Below are 23,828 nucleotides of genomic sequence, written 5' to 3'. Positions count from 1 at the left end.
CAGCATTTGCTTAAAGAATTATAAAAAGAATTGTTCGCAAAACGGTCTCCTCGTGTGGATATATGCAACGTTTGTAAAAAGGTACGCGTACCTCCATCCAATAGATGGCAGTGGTGCACCTGTTGGGGGTTTGTCAGCCAAGAAAAAAAAAAAAACTAGCGCTGAGATTGGCACATGCGCAGAAGGGTTCGCGAGCCTTGACAACGTCCATGTCGCTACCCGATCTGCGTTGAAATGAATTTTAATTAAGCAGAGAGCGCGTGCGCAAGACAAATCGGATGGGGACTCCTGTCGCAAAGTAAAAGAAACGCAGATCGTGCAGGGTCGTAATAGTTAAGCTATGCGCCTGCGCGCGCAAATCTGGTAGGCACGCAGATCGGGTAGCGACAGTCCATACTGTTGTGTTGGAGATTTAGTTATCGCGGAAGTGACAGTAAAGAGGAGGCAGTCCGCCGAGTGAGCCGGCTGACAGAACAATACTTCCGTGTAGAAAGCATTTGCCGTTTCCACACAGTGAAGTTCGTCTTCGGTTTGCTGCAGTTCTGGCCTTATTATCTCTGCGCTTCTTCTCCGACACCGTTTGTGTTCCAGAATGTTCAGGATTTTCAGTGGCTTGGTGTTTGTTAGTGTTGTGATCACTTGCTTTATTTCTTTGATTTTGGAGCAATACAACACTGGTGAGCACCTCAGGAGAAGTCTCCACTCCCCTAATGAGAGGAAGAAACGCGCCTACAGCCTTGGCAATGCGCCCCCTTACCCAGGGGCAGACGATGACAACTTGCTTTGGTTCGTGCAGGTCAGTTCGCGTCCGCTTGCGCTTATTGATTTTTAATTCATCGGGGCCCCTAGTATTACCTGCTTATAAGCGAATTTCCAGACACAGCACATTAACGTTCCCAAATTGTGCCAGTAGGTGGTGACCTTGAAACTATTAAGTCTTGCCTTGGAGGGGGACATTGCTTGCTATCGTAATGTTTCTGATTGAATGAGTACAAAACTGATTAGCTGCAATGGTTAAAGCGATACAAACATTTTCATCGGGGTGCTCATCAGCTTTATGCAATTGATGTGCTTATGATGAAAACTCTCCCTTACACTGTTAAACGCGACTAAAGACCCAGGCATATCCCTTTGATTTAAGACGTTTCACAAATCACACGAGACCACTCAGTCATTCAAATGTATTTGATTAGCTTAAGTTATTGCAGCATCTCCAGCAGATGGTATTAAAATTTTGTTAAGGCCACCTTGACACAAAAAGTATGCATTTTATCTTCCACGATTCCCAAACTTGGTCCTAGGGACCCAAAGTGGCTGCAGGTTTTTGTTCTAACCAGATTCACAATCAGTGATAATAATCAATAACAACTGATCTCATTTAATTAGCTAGTCATTTTTACTCTTCTACTTATTCTGCATTCAGAAAAATACAACAGTATGGTTTTTACATTTATAAGACATTTAGAAATATTTTTATTTTTTTCTAAAGCTATAAATGCTTAACTCTCTTTTGCTGCTTTCCTATTATTTTCCCCTTTTCCTGTGTAGTTTGCTCTCTTCATTTAACTTTAGTAGTGACAATTAACAACCAGCACAGCAGACACCCGGCATGACGAATCAAATAACCAGGGGCCTCGTGTATAAACGGTGCGTACACACAAATATGTTGCGTACGAACATTTCCATTTTCAAATCGCGATGTATAAAACCCAAACTTGGTGTAAAGCCACGCACATTTCCACGGTAGCTCATACCCTGGCGTATGCAAGTTCTCCACTCGGTTTTGCAAACTGATGGCATCCAGAGTCAGCTTTCCAAAGACTCCAGCTTTCTCCTGTACTGCTCCTTCGCCGCCTTGAGCTGGACTCGGAGTTCCTTCTGCACGCGCTTCAGCTCATGCTGATCACCGTCTTTAAAAGCCCTTTTCTTCTGGTTCAAAAGGCCCTTGATGTCACTTGTAATCCATGGCTTGTTGTTAGCATAGCAGCGTACAGTTCTTACTGGAACTACAATGTCCATACAGAAGTTGATGTAGTCAGTAGTGCAGTCAACAACTTCCTCAATGTTCTCACTATGTGATCCCTGCAGGATATCCCAGTCTGTTGTTCCAAAATATTCTCTTAGAGCATTCTCAGCCTCCGGGGTCCACTTCCTGAATGATCGTGTGGTTGCAGGTAGGACCCTCATTTTTGGTTTGTAGTGAGGCTGAAGCAGAACCAGGTTATGATCTGCTTTCCCAAGCGCAGGCAGCGGGGTGGCGCTGTATGCATCTTTAACGTTTGCATACAGTAAATCAATAGTCTTATTTCCCAGAGTGTTACAGTCCACATATTGGGAGAAGGCAATATAATAGTGCAATAGAAATATTATGAGTACAGAGCAGAATTCAACAGTAGATGATATCACATAATACGATTTGGATTTGTTCAGAGTCCTGGAGACCAAGCTCAAGGATCAAGATGCCTCCCCCTACTGGCCATTCCACAGTTGTGACAGCGCTGGGCCAGCCAATGTAATGAAAGGATCCCTCTACTGACTATTCCTGCAATTCTCCATCAGAGATGACTATACCTTCTGGAGTTTAAACAACTTGGCAGGTGGGAAGTAGCACCAAGTGCCACATTTGAGTACCAAGAACAGAAACAGAATAGGTGAGGGTTAGTAACAAATTCTAACTATCATGTTACTTATGTTTTAGTGCTAATGACTAACAACAGAGATGCAGTCTGTACAGTTAAGCAGCAGCTCTAGTCAAGGTATGCTAAACTGAAGTAGTGAGTCTTCAGCCGGGATTTGAAAGCTGAGACTGAAGAGGCATCTCTTATAGTAGCAGGCAGACCATCCCTCAGTTTAGGGGCCCTGTAACTAAAAGCTCGACCTCCCACTGTTATTTTATTAATGATGAATCTTGATTTCTGCTAAGACACACAGATGTCAGGGAGCCAACAGCATGAATCCATGCCCCCTGCCTTGTGTCAACAGTCCATGCTGGTAATGGTGGTGTAATAAAGTAGGGAATGTTTTCATGGCACATTTTGGGCCTGTTAATACTGATTAATCATTGCTTGAATACCACGGCCTATTTGAGTATTGTTGATGACCATTTGTATCCTTTCATGGCCACAATTTACCCAATCTTCCAGTGGCTACTTAGTCACCTGGGACCTCAAGTAGAATTCACACTAAAACATGGCGTACGGACAATAACAGAAATGTGCGTATACACAAAAAACTCAGATGCATAAAACTGTCCATAAGCAAAGTTCCACGCACTTCCTCTTTATGAATCCCAATCAACGTGAAATTTAACTCGCATGCATGCTTAACTAGTTAATAGCTATGTTACCTTACCTAGGCAGCTTTCAAAGCTATGAATGTCTTCACTTTTAGGAGGTTAGTTGACAGTTAATTCCAAGTAAGTTCCGTGATAGAACTAGATAGATAGATAGATAGATAGATACTTTATTAATCCCAATGGGAAATTCACATTCTTCAGCAGCAGCATACTGATACAATAAATAATATTAAATTAAAGAATGATAATAATTCAGGTGAAAAACAGACAATAACTATGTATAATGTTAAATGTTAACGTTTACCCCCCCGGATGGAATTAAAGAGTCGCATAGTTTGGGGGAGGAACGATCTCCTCAATCTGTCAGTGGAGCAGGACGGTGACAGCAGTCTGTCGCTGAAGCTGCTCTTCTGTCTGGAGATGATACTATTAAGTGGATGCAGTGGATTCTCCATAATTGATAGGAGCCTGCTGAGCGCCCTTCGCTCTGCCACAGATGTTAAACTGTCCAGCTCCATGCCAACAATAGAGCCTGCCTTCCTCACCAGTTTGTCCAGGCGTAAGGCGTCTTTCCTCTTAATGCTGCCTCCCCAGCACACCACTGCGTAGAAGAGGGCGCTCGCCACAACTGTCTGATAGAACATCTGCAGCATCTTATTGCAGATGTTGAAGGACGCCAGCCTTCTAAGGTAGTATAGTCGGCTCTGTCCTCTCTTGCACAGAGCATCAGTATTGGCAGTCCAGTCTAATTTATCATCCAGCTGCACTCCCAGATATTTATAGGTCTGCACCATCTGCACACAGTCACCTCTGATGATCACGGGGTCTATGAGGGGTCTGGGCCTCCTAAAATCCACCACCAGCTCCTTGGTTTTGCTGGTGTTCAGGTGTAGGTGGTTTGAGTCGCACCATTTAACAAAGTCATTGATTAGGTCCCTATACTCCTCCTCCAGCCCATTCCTGATGCAGCCCACGATAGCAGTGTCATCGGTGAACTTTTGCATGTGGCAGGACTCAGAGTTGTGTTAGAAGTCTGATGTATATCGGCTGAACAGGATCGGAGAAAGTACAGTCCCCTGTGGCGCTCCTGTGTTGCTGACCACAATGTCAGACGTGCTGTTCCCAAGACGCACATACTGAGGTCTGTCTTTAAGAATTTTTGATGAGAGTGGATTACTATTAGAAATTAACCATGTTTCATTAGCCAATGCTTGATTTAAGAATATTACCCTGTGAGAAATATGCTTTCAGCTCAGTCTGCTAACATGATATAGTATATTGTTTAGGAGTGGTCATGGTACGAACATTAGAATACTGGATCAGTGTTGATGAGAACAGGCCCCTCAGCCTAACAAGAGTTCATCAGTCCTACCCGACTTATTTTTCCAAAATGACACTTGAGGTTTGAAGGTCCTTAACGATCATTTGTTTATTCATTGTTGGTGGCTAGAAGAATTCCAAGGATAGAGCTGCCAGGGAAGAGGAAAAGAGGAAGGCCCTTAAGAGAAGGTTTATGGATGTGGTGAGAGAGGACATGCAGGTGATGGGTGTAACAGAGCAAGATGCTGAGGACAGAAAGATATGGAAGGAGGTGATCCGCTGTGGCGACCCCTAACGGGAGTAGCCGAAAGAAGAAGAAGAAGATGGCTAGAACTTATGCTGGTAGCATCAGGTTCAAGGCAGGAAGTAACCCTGGATGGGCACCAGTCCATTGCAAGATATGCTCATACATATCGGTTCAATTCAGTTTGTTTTAGCAGAGCTCTCATTATTGAGAACAGGCAGTAACAAGCCGACAGCTGAAATAAAAATTATAAATGTTACAAGTTATATAACGTATGCACATGCAAATTCAGATTGGCTTGTTTTACTGTGTGTTTAATTTAATTTCAAAATGATTAGCACAAAGGGATCCTAACACTATACAGTAGGTCCATTACGTTTATGAAGTTGTTAAAACCTAAACAATAGATATGTTCTCAAACATTCAAAAGCAAAAGATCAATAGCCAAAAACGAATTCAGCAAAGGAACTGGCACGATGCTGAACTTTTTACTGCTGCAGTGATCATGGAGTCGAGTCAGTTTATTATACTTTGCAGCTCTTCATATGAATATAAGTCCATTTTTGTTCTGTATAGAATGGAAGATTCACTTTACAAATGTATAATGCACACTGACAATGATGAATGAGGGTTGCTGTGCTCTCCTTGTTAGATGGGCTACTGATGCCTTAAAGGTATTCTTCAGTTCTCTGTGAAATTCTGTTAAGTGGGTTCAGTAAATGAATGAACGACTGGATGGATGAAATACTCCAAAAAAACGTAATTGCATATATTTCAGTAAATGTGTTTGACAGATGTTGCTCATAGCTACATTTTTTTTTTGTTTGCCCAACAGATCTCTGATATTCACATCAGTCGTTTTTATGACAAGTCAAGGATATCTGACTTAGAAAAGTTTTGTACAGAAACTGTAGATGCTATCAATCCAGCTATTGTACTTGTAACAGGTAAGTTCTGGAAGTTGCATTGTTGTAAGGTGTGAAACTTAGTAAATCCTCAATGAATGCTCGTAAATATACCATACCTCCATATTAACTACAAGTACTGTATCTCTCTGCCAACCAGCTTGACTTACTAAAAATAATTATTTTGGGGTTGGACAGCATGATGGTGTCTAGCATTTTATTTCCTCATTTTAATTATATAAGTTAATACTTACATAAAGCTCAAAGCCAGTCCAGAAATCTGACATTTTTAGACCTGGATGCCTACTTTTTGTACACTTGGAATAGAGGGAAGTTTAAAGAAGTCTAGGCGTAATTCTGGGAGGAGTTGGGGCGGGACAGCAGGTGCGTGCATGTGCGTTACTTTTCACGCTGACCGGGATTTATGTAGCAGAAGAACGTGGAAGTTTGCGTACACACAGATTTATGCATCTGGATTTTTCTGTGCGTACGCACATTCCCGCTTTTGTGCTTACGCCATGTTATAGTGTGAGTTCTACGCACGGCGTTATACATGAACCCCAGGTCAGTGGCCAAGTTATAATTTTCGCAGCATCACCCATCAGGTGACAGGTACTTTGTGTGTGGCAGCGGTGAGTTTGCAGTTGGTGCTGTGGTGCAGACAAGCAGACCTCAGCAGATGTGGCAAAACGCGTTTTGGTGTGTTGCCCCATTGGTGAGGGTCTCAAAAGAGTTCAGAAATCTCACGCTATAAAAGGAAGCACTTGATCCATAAAGCTGTGTTGTGTTCTGGTGATGTTTTAATTTCTGTTTTAGCTGTTGTACACAGACTATGCAGGACATGGGGTGGGCAGTGACACACTGTCTAGTAATGAAGAAATACAGTGAGTGGCAGAATGAGAGAATGTTAATAAAAACTTGTGGGATCGCTAAACACATTTAGCCATTTGCAAAAATGTGATACATGCACAGGACATATTCAGTTATGAATTGCCTCACCTTAAGAAACTTGTTTTAACTGTTTGCAATTTTCTTTTTGACTCATTAGGGGATCTAACAGATGCAAAGACGGAGAATAAAATGGGATCTCTACAGTATGAAGTTGAATGGCAGGCTTATAATAATATCTTAAAGAGATCAAGGGTGTTGGAGAAAACCAAGTGGATTGACATAAGGGGGAATCACGGTAACACAGGCTACACCAGCTACTTTTTCCCATTTCCTTTTGTGCAAGCGCTTGTCTTCATAGTTAGCAGATTCTTTATGAAACTAAGCAATCTATCCAGTCTTGGAATAAAACAATGGGTATTATGTTTTCATTAGCAGAGTCCAGTTAACATTTGGCTCGCTTTATTGGGTATTCAATGTGGGCTTTTAAGATGTTTTTCCATTCATGAGTTTTTGGTCTATGATAATTTGCTAGCAGGCTGTTATGACGTGATTTATATTTATCATCAATACATCTGGCATTTCTGATGTTTGGAATGGCAAATAATAAAGAGTCAGAATAAGTACAATTTAAAAGAATTTGGCAGTAAAAATGCTCTATAAACCATCGTTATTTTTACAAGGTAGGATTTTTATAGTCATCCCTCTCTTTTATTTAATTTTGAAGAAATAATTTCAATGTATATGCTAATGGTAATCTTTTATGATGAGTATGTATACAATATCTGTTATTGTAGTGTGAAATTGAAATTGAGCATAGTATAAAGTCATGCTTATAGGTTGGTTGCCTTAGTTGTAGGTGAATGTACAGGTGCTGGTCATAAAATTAGAATATCATGACAAAGTTGATTTATTTCAGTAATTCCATTCAAAAAGTGAATCTTGTATATTAGATTCATTCATTACACACAGACTGATGTATTTCAAATGTTTATTTCTTTTAATGTTGATGATTATAACTGACAACTAATGAAAGTCCCAAATTCAGTATCTTGGAAAATTAAAATATTGTGAAAAGGTTCAATATTGAAGATACCTGGTGCCACACTCTAATCAGCTAATTAACTCAAAAGCCTTTAAATGGTCTCTCAGTCGAGTTCTGTAGGCTACACAATCATGAGGAATACTGCTGACTGGACAGTTGTCCAAAAGATGACCATTGACACCTTGCACAAGGAGGGCAAGACACAAAAGGTCATTGCTGAAGAGGCTGGCTGTTCACAGAGCTCTGTGTCCAAGCACATTAATAGAGAGGCGAAGGGAAGGACAAGATGTGGTAGAAAAAAGTATACAAGCAATAGGGATAACCGCACCCTGGAGAGGATTGTGAAACAAAACCCATTCAAAAATGTGGGGGAGATTCACAAAGAGTGGACTGCAGCTGGAGTCAGTGCTTCAAGAACCACCACGCACAGACGTGTGCAAGACATGGGTTTCAGCTGTCGCATTCCTTGTGTCAAGCCACTCTTGAACAAGAGACAGCGTCAGAAGCGTCTCGCCTTTGGACTGCTGCTGAGTGGTCCAAAGTTATGTTCTCTGATGAAAGTAAATTTTGCATTTCTTTTGGAAATCAAGGTCCCAGAGTCTGGAGGAAGAGAGGAGAGGCACAGAATCCACGTTGCGTGAGGTCCAGTGTAAAGTTTCCACAGTCAGTGATGGTTTGGGGTGCCATGTCATCTGCTGGTGTTGGTCCATTGTGTTTTCTGAGGTCCAAGGTCAATGCGGCCGTCTACCAGGAAGTTTTAGAGCACTTCATGCTTCCTGCTGCTGACGAACTTTATGGAGATGCAGATTTCATTTTCCAACAGGACCTGGCACCTGCACACAGTGCCAAAGCTACCAGTACCTGGTTTAAGGACCATGGTATCCCTGTTCTTGATTGGCCAGCAAACTCGCGTGACCTTAACCCCATAGAAAATCTATGGGGTATTGTGAAGAGGAAGATGCAATACGCCAGACCCAACAATGCAGAAGAGCTGAAGGCCACTATCAGAGCAACATGGGCTCTCATAACATAGCATGGCATAGCAGTGCCACAGACTGATCGACTCCATGCCACGTCACATTGCTGCAGTAATCCAGGCCAAACGAGCCCCAACTAAATACTGAGTGCTGTACATGCTCATACTTTTCATGTTCATACCTTTCAGTTGGCCAACATTTCTAAAAATCCTTTTTTTGCATTGGTCTTAATCGATATTCTAATTTTCTGAGATACTGAATTTGGGACTTTCATTAGTTGTCAGTTATAATCATCAACATTAAAAGAAATAAACATTTGAAATACATCAGTCTGTGTGTAACGAATGAATCTAATATACAAGTTTCACTTTTTGAATGGAATTACTGAAATAAATCAACTTTGTCATGATATTCTAATTTTATGACCAGCACCTGTATTTCATGTTGGCCTGACATATTTTTTAGAACTGTATTTTGCCAGTGTAGGCTGGGGGTTCCTAAAGTTCTTACCAGGAAAAAGACGATGGATATAACATAGTTGTCTACAAAAAAAAATGTATAATTTTCACAGGTGGTTTATTAGTTATGAAGTTATGCCACATGGACACATAATCTGGCTTAAGTCTCAGGGGAATGCTTAGCGAGTCTGTCACTTAAAGACCACACATGTATATGTTTTGAAATATAATATATATATTTTCTGGAAATGAATATAGTCCAACCAGTAGAAAAAAATCCACACCAGTAAAAGTCGTAAGTGGATGTACCTGGTTTCTTTGTGCTGCCTTTTCAAAGCAGTATAGCTGAGATAATTTGAAAATGCGTTTGGTTTTTGAATGAATCAGATGAGTGTCACATTTGTTTTCTATGAACACATATTTATTAAGAGACTATCTGTTAAATAGCAGCAGCCTTATACATTCATGTTCTCAGTTTGTGAAAGCCGCATCATTACTAAGCTTAACATAAAGGTAGGTACCGCTGCACTTCTGCTTTGTGTGTAAACTATTGTACCATTGTGTAAAAAGAACTATTGTGGAACACAAGCTTTGTTTTAGAACACAAAGACAAAAATGAGTTTTTCTAGTTGTTGTACCACTGGCTGAGGTTTGTCCAGGTTCCTTGTGTCCTTTTGAATTTGCTGTGCCGACGTTTTCAGTGTCATAGTAGCTTTTTGCTTGTTAAAAGTACTGCATTCCTGGTTTTGGCCTCTGTTTTTTCACTATTTTGAAATTTTCACTAAAATTGTTATGGCAGTTTGAAAGCTTAATGCGGTGTAATATGGTTAAGTGACTCAGAAACACCTGATAATTAGATTTAGTATGCAGGACTAAAAAGCATGAATTGGAAACATGAAAAAGAATTGTATGGGGTTTTACTGTCAGCAAGCTGACGGGGAAAGAAATCTCAAACAGAAGTGTTAAAAAAGAACATAAAAAGAGGCAAAATCAAAAGTTCGTACCTTTCAATTTTTTTTTAAAAATATTCATGGAATGATCTAGACTACGTTACAGTCATTTGGTTTGAAGTGTCTCTGGACTTCAGAAAGGAAGATTAGAGTGAATTTCTTACAGAGCTGAAGTGGTTATTTATTAGTCCCGTTCACACTAACAGTGCAAGAGGGCTGTAAACAGAAAATAAATATCTAACAGCACTTAAGGGTGCGTTTCAGCAGAGGGGTGGATTTACTTAGCTGCAGTGCTTTACTTTTTAAATGTCTAACACCTTGTACATTTTTTGTCTCTCATGCAGAAAGCATATCATTTACTGCCTATTTTTATATAGCCGCCACAAGGATTATTTGGCCGTGAAGGCCATCTGAATTAGAAGGCTTCATCTTGTTTTCTTTTCAGGGTGATGTCTTCAGATTAATCGTTTAAAATTTTGAATGCCTTTCTTTGCAGATACCTTCAACATTTTCTCTCTTGACAGTGTCAGCAATTATTATAGGTAAAGCTTTACTGTCAGTTTCTTCTTTTTTGTTTTGATCTGTTTTCCATGAAGGGAGTTTTAAGGTGGAGTTTTTCAATTGAACATGTACAGTATGTTTTTGTTTTTATAAAATGTGTGTGTTAAAGTGGTGTATGCAGCTGTAATCAAGGCAGTCTTAAAGCAGGTGTTCAACTGCAAAGTGCTATTAAATCACTTCTAATATTCAAAGGAGACTAATTGCTGTGTTCCATTTGAACTGGGAAGTCGGAATTTCTGAGGAAGTTTCAACTGGAACAGCGTCACAAATCAGAAAGTTGGGAGAGCCTCACCGACCTCGACGTTGAAATACTAGGTGGCTGCATCCGCACATCAACAGAATGGAAAGCTGTAGTATCATACTGTTTATTAGCACTGCTATCTACTTGTGTCACATTAAATCAGCTTCTATCCGTGGACATGTTGCTATGATGTTTGGATATGCAAAATACCACATAATACCGTGTTTCCCCGAAAATAAGACCGGGTCTTATATTGATTTTTACCCTAAAAGATGCACTAGGGCTTATTTTCAGGGGACGTCTTATATTTATTCATGTACAACAATATACATTTACCCAAATACAGTCATGTTATCTTCTTCTGGAATATCGTCATAACTCTCCACATTCAAACCCTGAATATCTAGTCTGAATTTCTTGCCGCTTTTAGGATCCTCCAGGATCGATGTGCGTGCTACGATGTTTGATGAATGGTTCGATGTGGTGAAGCAAAATGCAGACATACAAATGTATTCATGTTGCTTTTATATCCAAGCGATGCATATTCCCCAACGTAATGACCTGATACACAAGTCTCACATACCATCTTCTGTGCCGTCTTTTTTGCACCTTCACAACAGCATTAGAATGTATGACAGCGTATTTGAGCGACAGAGAAAAAAATTAAAGACATGGTGGAAAGGTGTATTTTGTGATTAAAGTGGATGTTTCGCCATTAAGCTCTACATGTCCACTTTTACCTCGTAGTTTACTTTATTATTAAAGTAGACCATCGTAAACGTCATCTTAAAACCGACCCAGTTATTAATCGCTACCTGCTTCTGGGGCTTCCTCCTGACCTGACAGCAGCAATAGATCGCCTCACAGAACACATTACATTTATGATTTTCCAGCTCTCTGCACATTTAGAATTCTTATATTTATACTTGATATCATTTTCATGATGAAATGCATTAAAATATGTATGTTACATTTTACAGGTAAATTGTTAACTTTGTTTAAATAATAAATACTGTTAATAGTTACACATATGGGGGTGGCAGAGTGGTAACGATGCTGTCTCGCAGGAAGTTACGTCCCTTGTGATCCCAGCCTGGAGTTTGCATGTTTTCCTGGTGGGTTTCCACAGTGTGCGCAGTTTTCCATCCAAAGACATGAAGGTTTGGGAATTTGGTGAAGCTACAATGACGTTAGTGTATGTGTGTGCTTGTGTTCACCTTGAGATGAGCTGATGCCCCGTCCAGGGATTTTGTTTCTGTCTTGCGCCGATGCTGCTGGAATGGGCGCATCGCCCGGATTGATGGATGTAATCATTAAACATTCTTTTCAGAGATATCGTGGCAAGGTGTCCTTGGAATTTAATGGATGTTTTGGGCACATGCGTTGCATCGCGTGAAGTATAAACCTGGCTTTAGGTGACTTACTTTTCATCTGATGATCTTGACTAGGGATTATTTTTGGGGTAGGGCTTATATTACAGAGCAGCCTGAAAATCATGCTAGGGCTTATTTTCAGAGTAGGTCTTATTTTTGGGGAAGCACGGTATATTGTTATTGACTTGTTCACTGGTTGTTTGTATTCCAAAAGAACAAGCAAAACAGGTTTTCCTGGAGGCAATCGTATAGGCTTTCGAAATGGTTTACTGAAATTCACTCAACTCGAGTGATAGATAGATAGACAGATACTTTATGAATCCCAAGGGGAAATTCACATACTCCAGCAGCACCTTACTGATACAAAAAACAATATTAAATTAAAGATTGATAATAATGCAGTTAAAAACAGACAATAACTTTATATAATGTTAACGTTTACCCCCCTGGTGGAATTGAAGAGTCGCATAGTTTGGGGGAGGAACGATCTCCTCAGTCTGTCAGTGGAGCAGGACGGTGACAGCAGTCTGTTGCTGAAGCTGCTCTTCTGTCTAGAGATGACACTGTTAGTGGATGCAGTAGATTTTCCATAATTGATAGGAGCCTGCTGAGCGCCCGTCGCTCTGCCACAGATGTCAAACTGTCCAGCTCCATGCCAACTCAGAGTGTGATGTCATTCTCAGCTCCGACTTCCAAGGCAAATGGAAAGCAGCATAATTGTGCCCTCCTTAACTTGGAATAAGAAAATTTAAACCCCCAGATTAATAGTGGTTGAGCACATGATCATTTTAGCTGTGAGATTTACTTCACGAGGGTGGCACAGTGGTCTGGTGGGTAACACTGTTGCTGTTCAGATCCAATTTTCTAGGACTGAATGCTGCCCCTAGTCTTTGCCTGGGTAGACATTCTACCCACATCCCAAAGACATGCATGCTGGGGTGATTGGTAATTCCAAATTGGCTCTGTGTGAGTGGGAGCATAGTTATGTAAATGACGAAGTTGCAGTGGACTTGTATTTTGCCCAGGGTTGCTTCCTGCCTTGCTTGCAGTGCTGTCAGGAAAAGCTATGGCCTCCTGTGACTCTTGGTTGAATCAAGTGGGTTTGAAAATATTATGGTATTAACTAATTGAAAAGAAAATGTGCTGGAAGTAGTTGTTCCAAGAGTCTAACTTGAACTTTTGTTTTGTTTCCATTCACCACTTTTTCTTTTTGTTTTACTTAAAATCTTTTTACATATGGTAAAAGTGAAATTTAAGCATGTTTGGACTTTCAAGAAATACTACACGAAACCTGTGTTGTACTAATGTCCAAACCCATGCGGAATAAAAGAGCAGAAGTTGCTATGCTTGACATAGACCTTAAAAGAATACTCCGCTCAAAAATAATGTTCTTTTTATAGAGTACGCTTCCCCCTCCCCTCGGCCCGCAGCCTCTGTCTCAAATTAGCGGGAATATATTGCTCCTGCAGGTGAACTATCAGGAATATATTTCTCCTGCAAGTGAACTGTGATACTTAGCATGATGAGGGAAGTCGCAAAATCAATCAGAATGTTCAAGCAAATTATAGAAAAAAACATCTAAATCCGTTAAGTCAGGGGTGGGCAAAGTCATTCCTGGAGGGCCGCAGTGGCTGCAGGTTTTTGTTCTAACCCAATTGCTTAATAAGAAGCACTTATTGCTCTAGAAACACTTCTGGTTCATTTTAGTTGTCTCCCTCATTAAGATTTTGAACCCTTATTACTTATTTAAGTCTTAAACAGCTGCATTCTTGGTTTTTAATTGCTCCTTATTAGCAATAAGATGCAAATGACAAAAGAAACCAGCAGTTCTCCATTTAGCTTGTTACCCTTTACACCTGTGTGTATTTATCGTGCACTGTTTGGTTTAATTAAATACTTGGGAGGAAAGAGAAGAGAAAAAAGTGAAGGATTGAGAATTACTCATCCATTTTACACTTGATATCCTTAGAATGGAAAAAAAATCTAGGATTTGAGAATGACTTGACAAAGCAGAGTTAAACCCTAATAAGCCATGAAATGTAATTATTGGCAAGGATTGTTTTCTAATTAAGCAACTGGGTTGGAACAAAAACCCGCAGATACTGCGGCCCTCCAGGAATGACTTTGCCCACCCCTGCGTTAAGTAGATCTCTCATTCACTAGCTAAGCAGAGGCAAGGTATGCTTCGAGGCTGGCACGTGTGTGAGGAGGGCCCTGCCCGGCTCCCCACTCCTGACGTCTCGCTTTCCCCTCCCCTCGGCCCGCAGCCTCTGCAAGCGAACTATGATATTTAAGGTGATGAAAGAGGTTGCAAAATCAACCATAATGTTCAAACAAATTATAGAAAAAATCCAAATCTAAATCCGTTAAGTAGTTCTCTTGTGAAAAGCAGACAGAAGACGGACAGGAAGTTCGCAATGCAGTATCAGTAATTACCAGCACAGACAGAGATAAAATCATTGACCATAAAAATATAATGCATACATTTAGATACTATTATAAGTCCTTATATTCTACTCCGTTTAAAGAAGACAAGATACAATCTAATGTGTTTTTTCCATGCATTACTGTCAGTGCAGAGGATGTGGATAAACCCTCTGACACTCTCAGAATTACGCTATAAACTCACTTCAGGGTGAGAAAGCAGCAGGCCTTGATGGCTACTCTGCTGAATTTTATTAACATTTTTTAATTAAGTCAGCTTCCCTTTTATTAGCAAAATGTATAGAAGCCAGAGATAATAAGATTCTACCTCAAACTTTTCGCACGACCATATGTGCTTGGATCAAGCTGCTATACTGTATACCAGTCCAGAAGCTTCAGTTTGCATTAACAACATTGTTTCAGACTACTTCAAACTAAAACGTGGTACTTGCATGTTCACATTACACATAACTTAATTTATGGACTCATTTGTTTTGATTTCTTTGTATGTGTGGATTACTTGAGTTGTTACCAACATCTCGTGAACATTTCACATCAACAGCCCCATTACAAATATATTTACTGAGAAAAATGTTGACATATTCAATACTTATTTTCCCCACCGTATAGGTGAATTCAACTACCAAAGCTAAAATTGAGTTATATTTAGAACCGGGGTCTGCAGTCTTGTTTCCAGCTGGTGGGTTGTAGTGGCTGTAGGCATTTGTTGTAGATCAATTTACATTTAAATTTCTTTGTTTAGCAGGCGCTGTTATCCAAAGCGACTTACAAAAGAGGTCAACATAATTGAGTAACATCACTATAGGAGACTGAATTTCTTAATGAGAAGTCGGTTATTACTGTTGAATAGTGATGAGCAAATCCTATGTAATTCACTTCACAGCAGGTTTGACGAAATTACAGAAATGTTCGTGAACTTCGCCGAACTCCACAAAGTGCATTGCAGTGAATCGGGAAGGAGGAACTGGACTAGTTTTGAGTGGATTATAATGGTGCAAAGGTCTTTTAGGTCTGCAGGTTATGGAAGCGTCTGCCAACTATGCTGCACTGATTATTGTGGCCAAAAATGTGATCATTGCTGTGATCACTGCCACTGTGCCTCAAACAACAAAAGATACAGATAGAACAAATACAACAAACAACCACCAACTAGCAATAAGTAAATAAACTATAGATTATTACGTTCACATAGTTCCTATCTTGGGGCACATATTGGCCATGCTACGAAACAGCAGCATGGGATGGGCTTGTTCTATTATTTGATGTCGTGGCTCCAGGATCCTGTGCAGAAACTTTGCTCTTTTTTCTTCCATCTAGAAGAAAGAAATGCCTTGTAAATAGTAATAATATTTTGTTATTATCTAGTGGTGCCTCCATTCTGACATGAGAAGGGGATAGGAGGAGGGATCCATTAAGATTTGTTTTGAGATTGTAGGTGGGCAAATGGCCACTAATGCATGCAAGTTAGCCATGCAGTGCTGCACTGCCAGCCAGCTCACAGTGATCAATGTTATTTATCCGGTGGCAGTACTCATAATATTCTCATTCTGGTCAGCTAATGCAGTGTTTCTCAAATTGTATGGTCCCGTGGACCATTTTTGCCTTCTTAAATTCAGTGACTACCCAACTAGTAGCCAATGCAAACTGCCCTCTTGGTAAAACGAGCACAATCAGAAGACTGGACAATTCCCCCTTAGTGAAACCAGCCCAGGTCTTTTATTTTCTGATAGTATCCCATGGCACATTACCCTCTGTTGTAAAATACCAGATTAGGCTATGTATTTTTAGAAACTTATACAAAATGTTTAACTTTAGAACACAATGTAGCCTGACAAATGCATATATACCATGTTTGTGAGGAAATAACTTGGTCTTGAAAAATACCAAACTTATCTTTTAAGGGAGCTTAAGTCTGAAAGGAACTGTGTGATTTGGAAGAGTTGCTGCCCATTTCTTTTTAAAGCAGACCTTTTTCTGTCTGTTTTGCTGCATGAATGAACAGGTAGTGAATCTGAAATTTAACAAAAACGGTAAGTAGAGAGTTATGTGAATTGAAAATGGTTGTTTTCATATCTTTTTGCTTTGTCTCAATTAGAAGTTGTTTTTTTTTCCATGATGAACATTCATTGGTTTGTTACTGCCTTGTGCCCATTGCTTGCTGGGATTGGCTCCAGCCCTCTTTGACCCTGCCTAGGATTAAGTGGGTTTAGGTAATGATATGGTCTGGTCTTTTGTATATGATAGGTAGATATTAATTTCCTAATATTTTATACATAATATTAACAGATCTACAGTTGTCTTTGGTAAAGCATGTCAAACAATAAAAGAATTAGTTTAATGATGTATGTTATTCTCTTGGTCTTGTTTTGTAGAAAGTACTCAGTGCATCAGAAAGAAGGCTCTTTTCATTATATTCACCAAACACATTTTGGAAATTATTCTTTTATCTGTGTTGACGCAACACTCAAACCTGGGCTGAAGCAGCCATACAATTTCTTTGGAATCTTGAACAAGGTAGATGCCAAGATGGTGATAGCTCTGTTTGTATTTTGATATTTTATTTCATTAGAAACTACTGTGGGTCTTGTTGGATTGTATCATAGCCATGGAAGCTGGGATATGTAGATGGTCTGTGACATTAGAAAAACAATAAAAGATAGATAGATAGATAGATAGATACTTTATTAATCCCAAGGGGAAATTCCCATACTCCAGCAGCAGCATTCTGATAAAGAACAATATTAAATTAAAGAGTGATAACAATGCAGGTATACAGACAGACAATAACTTTGTATAATGTTAACGTTTACCCCCCCGGGTGGAATTGAAGAGTCGCATAGTTTGGGGGAGGAACGATCTCCTCAGTCTGTCAGTGGAGCAGGACGGTGACAGCAGTCTGTCACTGAAGCTGCTCCTATATCTGGAGATGATCCTGTTCAGTGAATGCAGTGGATTCTCCATGATTGACAGGAGTCTGCTCAGTGCCCATCGCTCTGCCACAGATGTCAAACTGTCCAGCTCCGTGCCTACAATAGAGCCTGCCATCCTCACCAGTTTGTCCAGGCGTGAGGCGTCCCTCTTCTTTATGCTGCCTCCCCAGCACACCACTGTGTAGAAGAGGGCGCTCTCCACAACCATCTGATAGAATATCTGCAGCATCTTATTGCAGATGTTGAAGGACGCCAACCTTCTAAGGAAGTATAGTATATAATATAAAAGTATAGTATATTAATATAAAACTTCAGTAGCTATGACATGGTTGATGTTGTGAGGAACATTATTAAATCACAAATGATATTTTTATAGTTTACAGTTTTAAGTGGGGTATTTGCATTTGATTTAGACATCCAGCTGCTTAACTTCATAATTATCTGTTGAGAATATGTAGTTTAAACATATTATTCATCAGATGATTTGTTATACTCAAATAGAGTGGGCTCAAGAATTACTGATTCATGTGATAAGATGAAAAAGGCTGCATGAAATAAACAGCACACATAATGAACTATATTTTTTATACCAAATGCATAAATGGAAAAACCGTAAGATTTTATTCTATCAACTTACAGTGGGTATTGAAAAGAATCCCCCCCCCCCTTCGAAATATTCCCTTTTTTTTTTTTTGCTTTACAGCCTTAAATGAAAACATACAAACCAATATTTTTTCTAGCTTTACTTACTCAATGCAATCTTTAACATCCAAGTGAAAAATATTACAGCTACAGTTCAGAAGAATTTTAAAAAATAAAAAACAAGAAATGCTGAGATTAATAAAGGACCCCCCCCCCCCAACTCCATCAGGTGTAAGTGCCCACCATTTCCATTGCAGACCCTGGTTACTGGCTGTGATGAATTGTAATCCGTGTGATTAGTGAAGCTGTTCCTGGAGCATTCATTCCCTTGCTTGGTAGTGCAACTGACAGCAAACAAGCCACTTTCAAAAGATCTCAGGGACAGAGTCGTGGACAGACATAAGGCAGGAGATGGAGACAAAAAAATCTCAAAGGCTTTGTCAATCCCAATGAGCCCAGTAAAGTCCATCATAAAGAAGTGGCGAGTGTTTGGTACTACTAGGACCCTCCCTGGATCCCCCAAACTGGATGGAAGAACAAAGAGGAAACTGGTTAGAGAGGCTACCAAGAGTGCAATGGCCACTTTGAAGGAGTTACAGGATTTGGTGACACAGAGTGGTCATTAATGGTGTGCATGTGACAACAATTTCACAAGCGCTCCACAACTTGTGGCTTGTTCAGGGAGGGTTGCACTTCTCAAGAAAGGCCACATTAAGACTCGTTTGAGCTTTGCCAGAATGCAGCTTGAAGATTCGGAAGCCAAGTGGAAAAAGGTCTTCTGGTCAGATGAGACCAAAATCGAACTATCTGGCATCAATACCAAATGGTACAACAATGCAGCTCATCATCCACAACACACCATACCTACAGTAAAGCATGGAGGGGGCAGCATCCTGTTGTGGGGGGCCTGGGGCTCTCGTTAGGGTAGAAGGAGAAATGGATGGGGCAAAATACCATCAAATTCTTGAGGAAAACCTGCTACCCTCTACCAGAAAGTTGAAGATGGGCAGAATGTTCACCTTTCAACACGACAACGATTCGAAGCACACAGCAAAATTGACTACACAGTGGCTGAAGGAGAAAAAGTGAATGTCCTGGTGTGGCCAGTCAGAGCCCAGACCTAAATCCCATTGAAAATCTGTGGAAAGATTTGAAGATAGCAGCCCACCAACGCTCACCATCCAATCTGACCGAATCTGAATCCAATCTGACCGAACTTGAACAGTTCTGTAAAGAAGAGTGGACAATCTAGATGTGCAAAGCTGATAGAGAAGTATCCCAACAGACTCAAGGCTGTCATTAAAGCAAAAGTTGGGTGAACAAAATATTCACATTGGGGGTGATCCTTTATTAATCTCAGTATGTCTTTTCTGAACTGTAGATATTTTTCACTTGGATGTTATAGATTGCATTGAGTAAGTAAAGCTGGGAAGAAATATTTTTTGTGTGTTTTCATTTAAGGCTCTAAATCAAAAAAAAAAAAGGGAATATTTCAAAGCGGGGGGATTCTTTTCAATACCCACTGTATGTGCATGCTAGTCCCAAGGAAAGTTTTGGACTTCATGTTTCACCAGGGCACAATAAAGTGATGTGCAACACTTGAGGACCTTTTCTTGTCCTTTACCAAGGAAAAAGAAAAAGAACTGACAAATAAAAATAGATGATTATTAATCTTCACCAGTCAGGGAATTCATGGAAACATACATATAGCAAATATCAACGTTAGAATTAATCAGGCAGAATCAAGAAGTCTAAAAGTACCAGTGTAATGTATACTTATAAAGAAGAGAATATACAGTAAGTATATATTGTCAGCCACTCAGAGTGACAAAAAAGTTAATATTTTGAGAGCTGCAGTGTGTCTGGTTGCATGAAGAGTTGGACAATACTGTACATCTGTGCCAACAGACTATTAGAAGAGTTATAAGAGGAACGAAAGATAGAGCCTGCTGAAAATTACAAAATACCATTGGCACCTTGACTGGAACTCGAGGTTAAGGTCATATAAAGGCAAAAAAGACCTTTCTGGCCACTCATAATATTAGTACTTTTGGCATCAGGACAAAGAAGACACTTGCAATGAACAGAACCTCATTTGGCCTGTGAAATAATAGCAGCGGACTACCATTATAGTGGTGTTTCACTGCCACTGGCCCTGGCATCTCTAGGGTATTTCGGCTGAAAACACAGCTGTCATTTGTTTCTTTCTGCATAGTAGCTCTAAATCTGCCCCAGAATCAACAAAGAAATTTGAAACAAAATCATGTCTTTAAAATGGTCATCTCAGTCATGATGACTTAAATCTTATTGAAAACTTTAAATCTGAATTTAAGATACAAGTCCATAAGCAGAGATGTAAGCAAATCAAAGATCTGGAAAAGCTGTCCTCTAGGGAGTCGCCATGATTTCTCTGTAATGCATTAAACAGAGAAGGCTGCACAATGTATGTATGCACCAATAAATCTTCATCCTATTGTGTTGTGCCTATATACAGATACAGTATATAATTATTTTATATTATATGTACATACACTATGCTAACTCTGACCTTTTATCATATTAAAAGTTCTGTTTTTTCCAGATTTCCTTCATTAGCTAGAGCATGCTTATCAACAAGTGCGTAGTTAAGTGCAAAAAAGACAAGCCTACTTAATCCAACAGTGACATAAGTAATTAGCTGACAATTTGTGCTATTTAACAATGACGATTTCTTTACAAAATACATGTGCTATAATTTAACCTAATATTTTCTTCATAATATTTCATTGTATTTTACAGACACAGATGCAAGAGCTTTCAGATTTGGCCACTAAAAGTTTTAGCAGCAACCTTTCTGTCTGGTTTGGGCATTACACAACATCCACCATTGTCTCACCATCTCCAGGAATAAGAGAGGTAATGAGGTAAGCAGGCCAGATTGATGAAAAACACAAAGGTATAACATTGAAAATATTACTGAAGCTTCATCCACACAACTATGTTTTCATTAATCTCAGTTTTGACCTTTTGTCCACACTAACCCTCGAAATCAAAGACTTTTGGAGACTCTCTGCAGAGCCATATACTTCTGAAAATAACAGATCAATGTTATAAAGTGGGGCGGCACGGTGGCGCAGTGGGTAGCGCTGCTGCCTCGCAGTTGGGAGATCTGGGGACCTGGGTTCGCTTCCCGGGTCCTCCCTGCGTGGAGTTTGCATGTTCTCCCCGTGTCTGCGTGGGTTTCCTCCGGGCGCTCCGGTTTCCTCCCACAGTCCAAAGACATGCAGGTTAGGTGGATTGGTGATTCTAAATTGGCCCTAGTGTGTGCTTGGTGTGTGGGTGTGTTTGTGTGTGTCCTGCGGTGTGTTGGCACCCTGCCCAGGATTGGTTCCCTGCCTTGTGCCCTGTGTTGGCTGGGATTGGCTCCAGCAGACCCCATGACCCTGTGTTTGGATTCAGCGGGTTGGAAAATGGATGGATGGATGGATGTTATAAAGTGGATGGGTGGAAATACAGAGTTTTGAAAATACTCACTCTGATTGGTTCGTGCTTACATGGCGCTTGATTGATTGGATCCTGCTCATTACAATGTCTGATTCGCTGATTGGTCACCCTTCATGGCAGAAATCCATTTTCCAATAGAGCGCATATAGAAAAGATACTTTCCATGGTGCGTGTCGTGTTGCTTACCTGTATGCATCTAAATTAGATTTTGCACAGTTTAAATGCTGCATACATGTACATAAGGCAAATCATTCACCATTTGCTACATTTTTGTGATAAATCCTGTTACCAGTGGCGTAACCATCTGTTCAAGAAAGACACAACCTCTACCTGTTTCCAATGAATCGCGCATGTCGAGTGTAGTATGTGAATGGCTATGTCGTATGTGTTTTCAGTCATTTTACTTTGGGCAGAGATACATGTGAAAATGCAAGTGCAGACGAAGATTGTTTTCATTTAAAAACTCTATTTTTATATGAAAAATTAGTAGTGTGGACATAGCCTGAATTTCAGTTGCCAAGCTCAGATATAATAGCAATGCCAGTGGAACTGAGCTGTAAAGTTTGTTGTTCTGTGTAGATTCCCTAACCTGTTTATACTCTAGTTTACATAATTTGTGCTGTATAAATCACATTAATTGATTTGAGGCGGTTACCTTCTTATAGTATATAAAACCAGCAAGCCCGCGATTCTCGAAAGAATCGCAAATCCAAGAATGGCAATCACCTCATGGAGGGTGGGTGCATCCTGGGAAATGTCATTTAATTAAATAAACATATTTGTACTAAAGCGGTTTCTTTTTGGAGCCGCGACTCATGTGGTTGTGGTGTTTCAGAAGCGCGTTGTAGGCGCCTTGTTTCCATCAGGACGTAAATGCATGACAATATCGCGGTGAAACGGAGGTTCACCGTCATCACTTTGAAACACAATTGTCACTTCTTAAACGGTGGGAACATTGTATTGTCTCGGATCCTGTTCTTAGCATTTTTATAGAGTTTGCTAATGGGTGATTGTTTATGACTTCAGCTAAGTTTCTCATTATTAGCTCTGTGGTTGATGTACTGCGTCATCTAGATGTAACACGTACATTTGGGCACATTTGCGGTGGTGATCTGGCTCAGGGTGCACTGTTCCAATCCGATGCAATATTTGACAACACACGCGAAAGCAGTATGGGCCATTCCCAGGGGGGAAGCGGGTGCGTGATGAAATATCATGGAGGGTGGGTGCGTCCTGGGACAGTTCATTTCAATGCGTTTCTGTTATTGTTTTTCTTCATGCAGTCTCGTTTTTGTTTTTTTATGGCTGTGTCGTCGTATATGCGGTGGTGTGGCCGGTCGCGTCCGGGTGGCTGTACAACCTGGCGTGCACGCTTTACCTCAGGTTTAGTTCACAGGTCGTAGGCATGGTAAAGTTTCCATTTAATTCAATAACCCCATTTGAACTAAAGCGGTGTCTTTGTGTAGGCGCCTTCGTTCATTGTTTTTATCCATGCTGTTTGGGCGCCACCTACTGACTCTGGAAAGCCGCCGCATTTTGGGAAGCCGCTGCGTTTGACTCTGGGGCGGGCGCCGCTGGACGTCTGGGGATTCTGTACTGTAATACTGTAATGCGATTCACATATGCGCTGAATCGTTTCGTTTTTGTTTTCTCTGTGGCTGTGTTGTTAGCTATGGGCTCGGATTTGTATTTCCGTTAGTTGAGCTGTTTCGTTTTTGAGCCGTGACTCCTCTGCCTGGGAGCTGTTTCATGCGCTTCATTTGTCTAGCGGGTGTGTTTTCTGTGGCTGTGTTGTTAGCTATGGGCGGGCTCGTTGCAGTGCGCATGCGCTTCGATGCGCCCTGCGTCCATAACCTTCGGTTAGTAATATGAATACAAATATAGCCTTGTGTTGTTTGTGACATTAGTGTTTTTTTTTTTTTTTGGATGAAATTTATTTGGATTAAACAAATGCTTGTAAGAAATGAACAATTATAATTAACTTTGAAGGATAGAGAGGTACATCTAATGGTCAATTAGTAATTCTGGTAAATCACCACAGGAATGACAGAAGTCTTTAAAAAATATCTTG

At 40.3% G+C, this 23,828-nt stretch overlaps 1 protein-coding gene across 2 annotated transcripts in view; it reads left to right on the top strand.

The window, feature by feature from the left end:
* Window positions 1-375: 375 nt before the first annotated feature.
* tmem62 (transmembrane protein 62) overlaps window positions 376-23,828 on the top strand; it is a 45,104-nt gene continuing 21,651 nt past the window's right edge. The window contains exons 1-6 of one of the 2 annotated variants that reach the window (XM_028821753.2): window positions 376-796; window positions 5,695-5,806; window positions 6,813-6,950; window positions 10,579-10,624; window positions 17,075-17,216; window positions 21,053-21,177. In XM_028821753.2, the coding sequence (XP_028677586.2) occupies window positions 593-796; window positions 5,695-5,806; window positions 6,813-6,950; window positions 10,579-10,624; window positions 17,075-17,216; window positions 21,053-21,177 (767 nt within the window). In that variant the 5' untranslated portion in view covers window positions 376-592. Of the gene's footprint in view, window positions 797-5,694; window positions 5,807-6,812; window positions 6,951-10,578; window positions 10,625-17,074; window positions 17,217-21,052; window positions 21,178-23,828 lie in introns of those variants that run through there. The other variant, XM_051919767.1, reaches the window with a different exon arrangement.

The sequence above is a fragment of the Erpetoichthys calabaricus genome, chromosome 16 (assembly GCF_900747795.2).
Source record: "Erpetoichthys calabaricus chromosome 16, fErpCal1.3, whole genome shotgun sequence".
In the NCBI taxonomy this organism is placed as follows: domain Eukaryota; kingdom Metazoa; phylum Chordata; class Cladistia; order Polypteriformes; family Polypteridae; genus Erpetoichthys; species Erpetoichthys calabaricus.
Note: the sequence above shows the minus strand (reverse complement) of the source record. Positions and strands in the feature narration are given on the sequence as shown.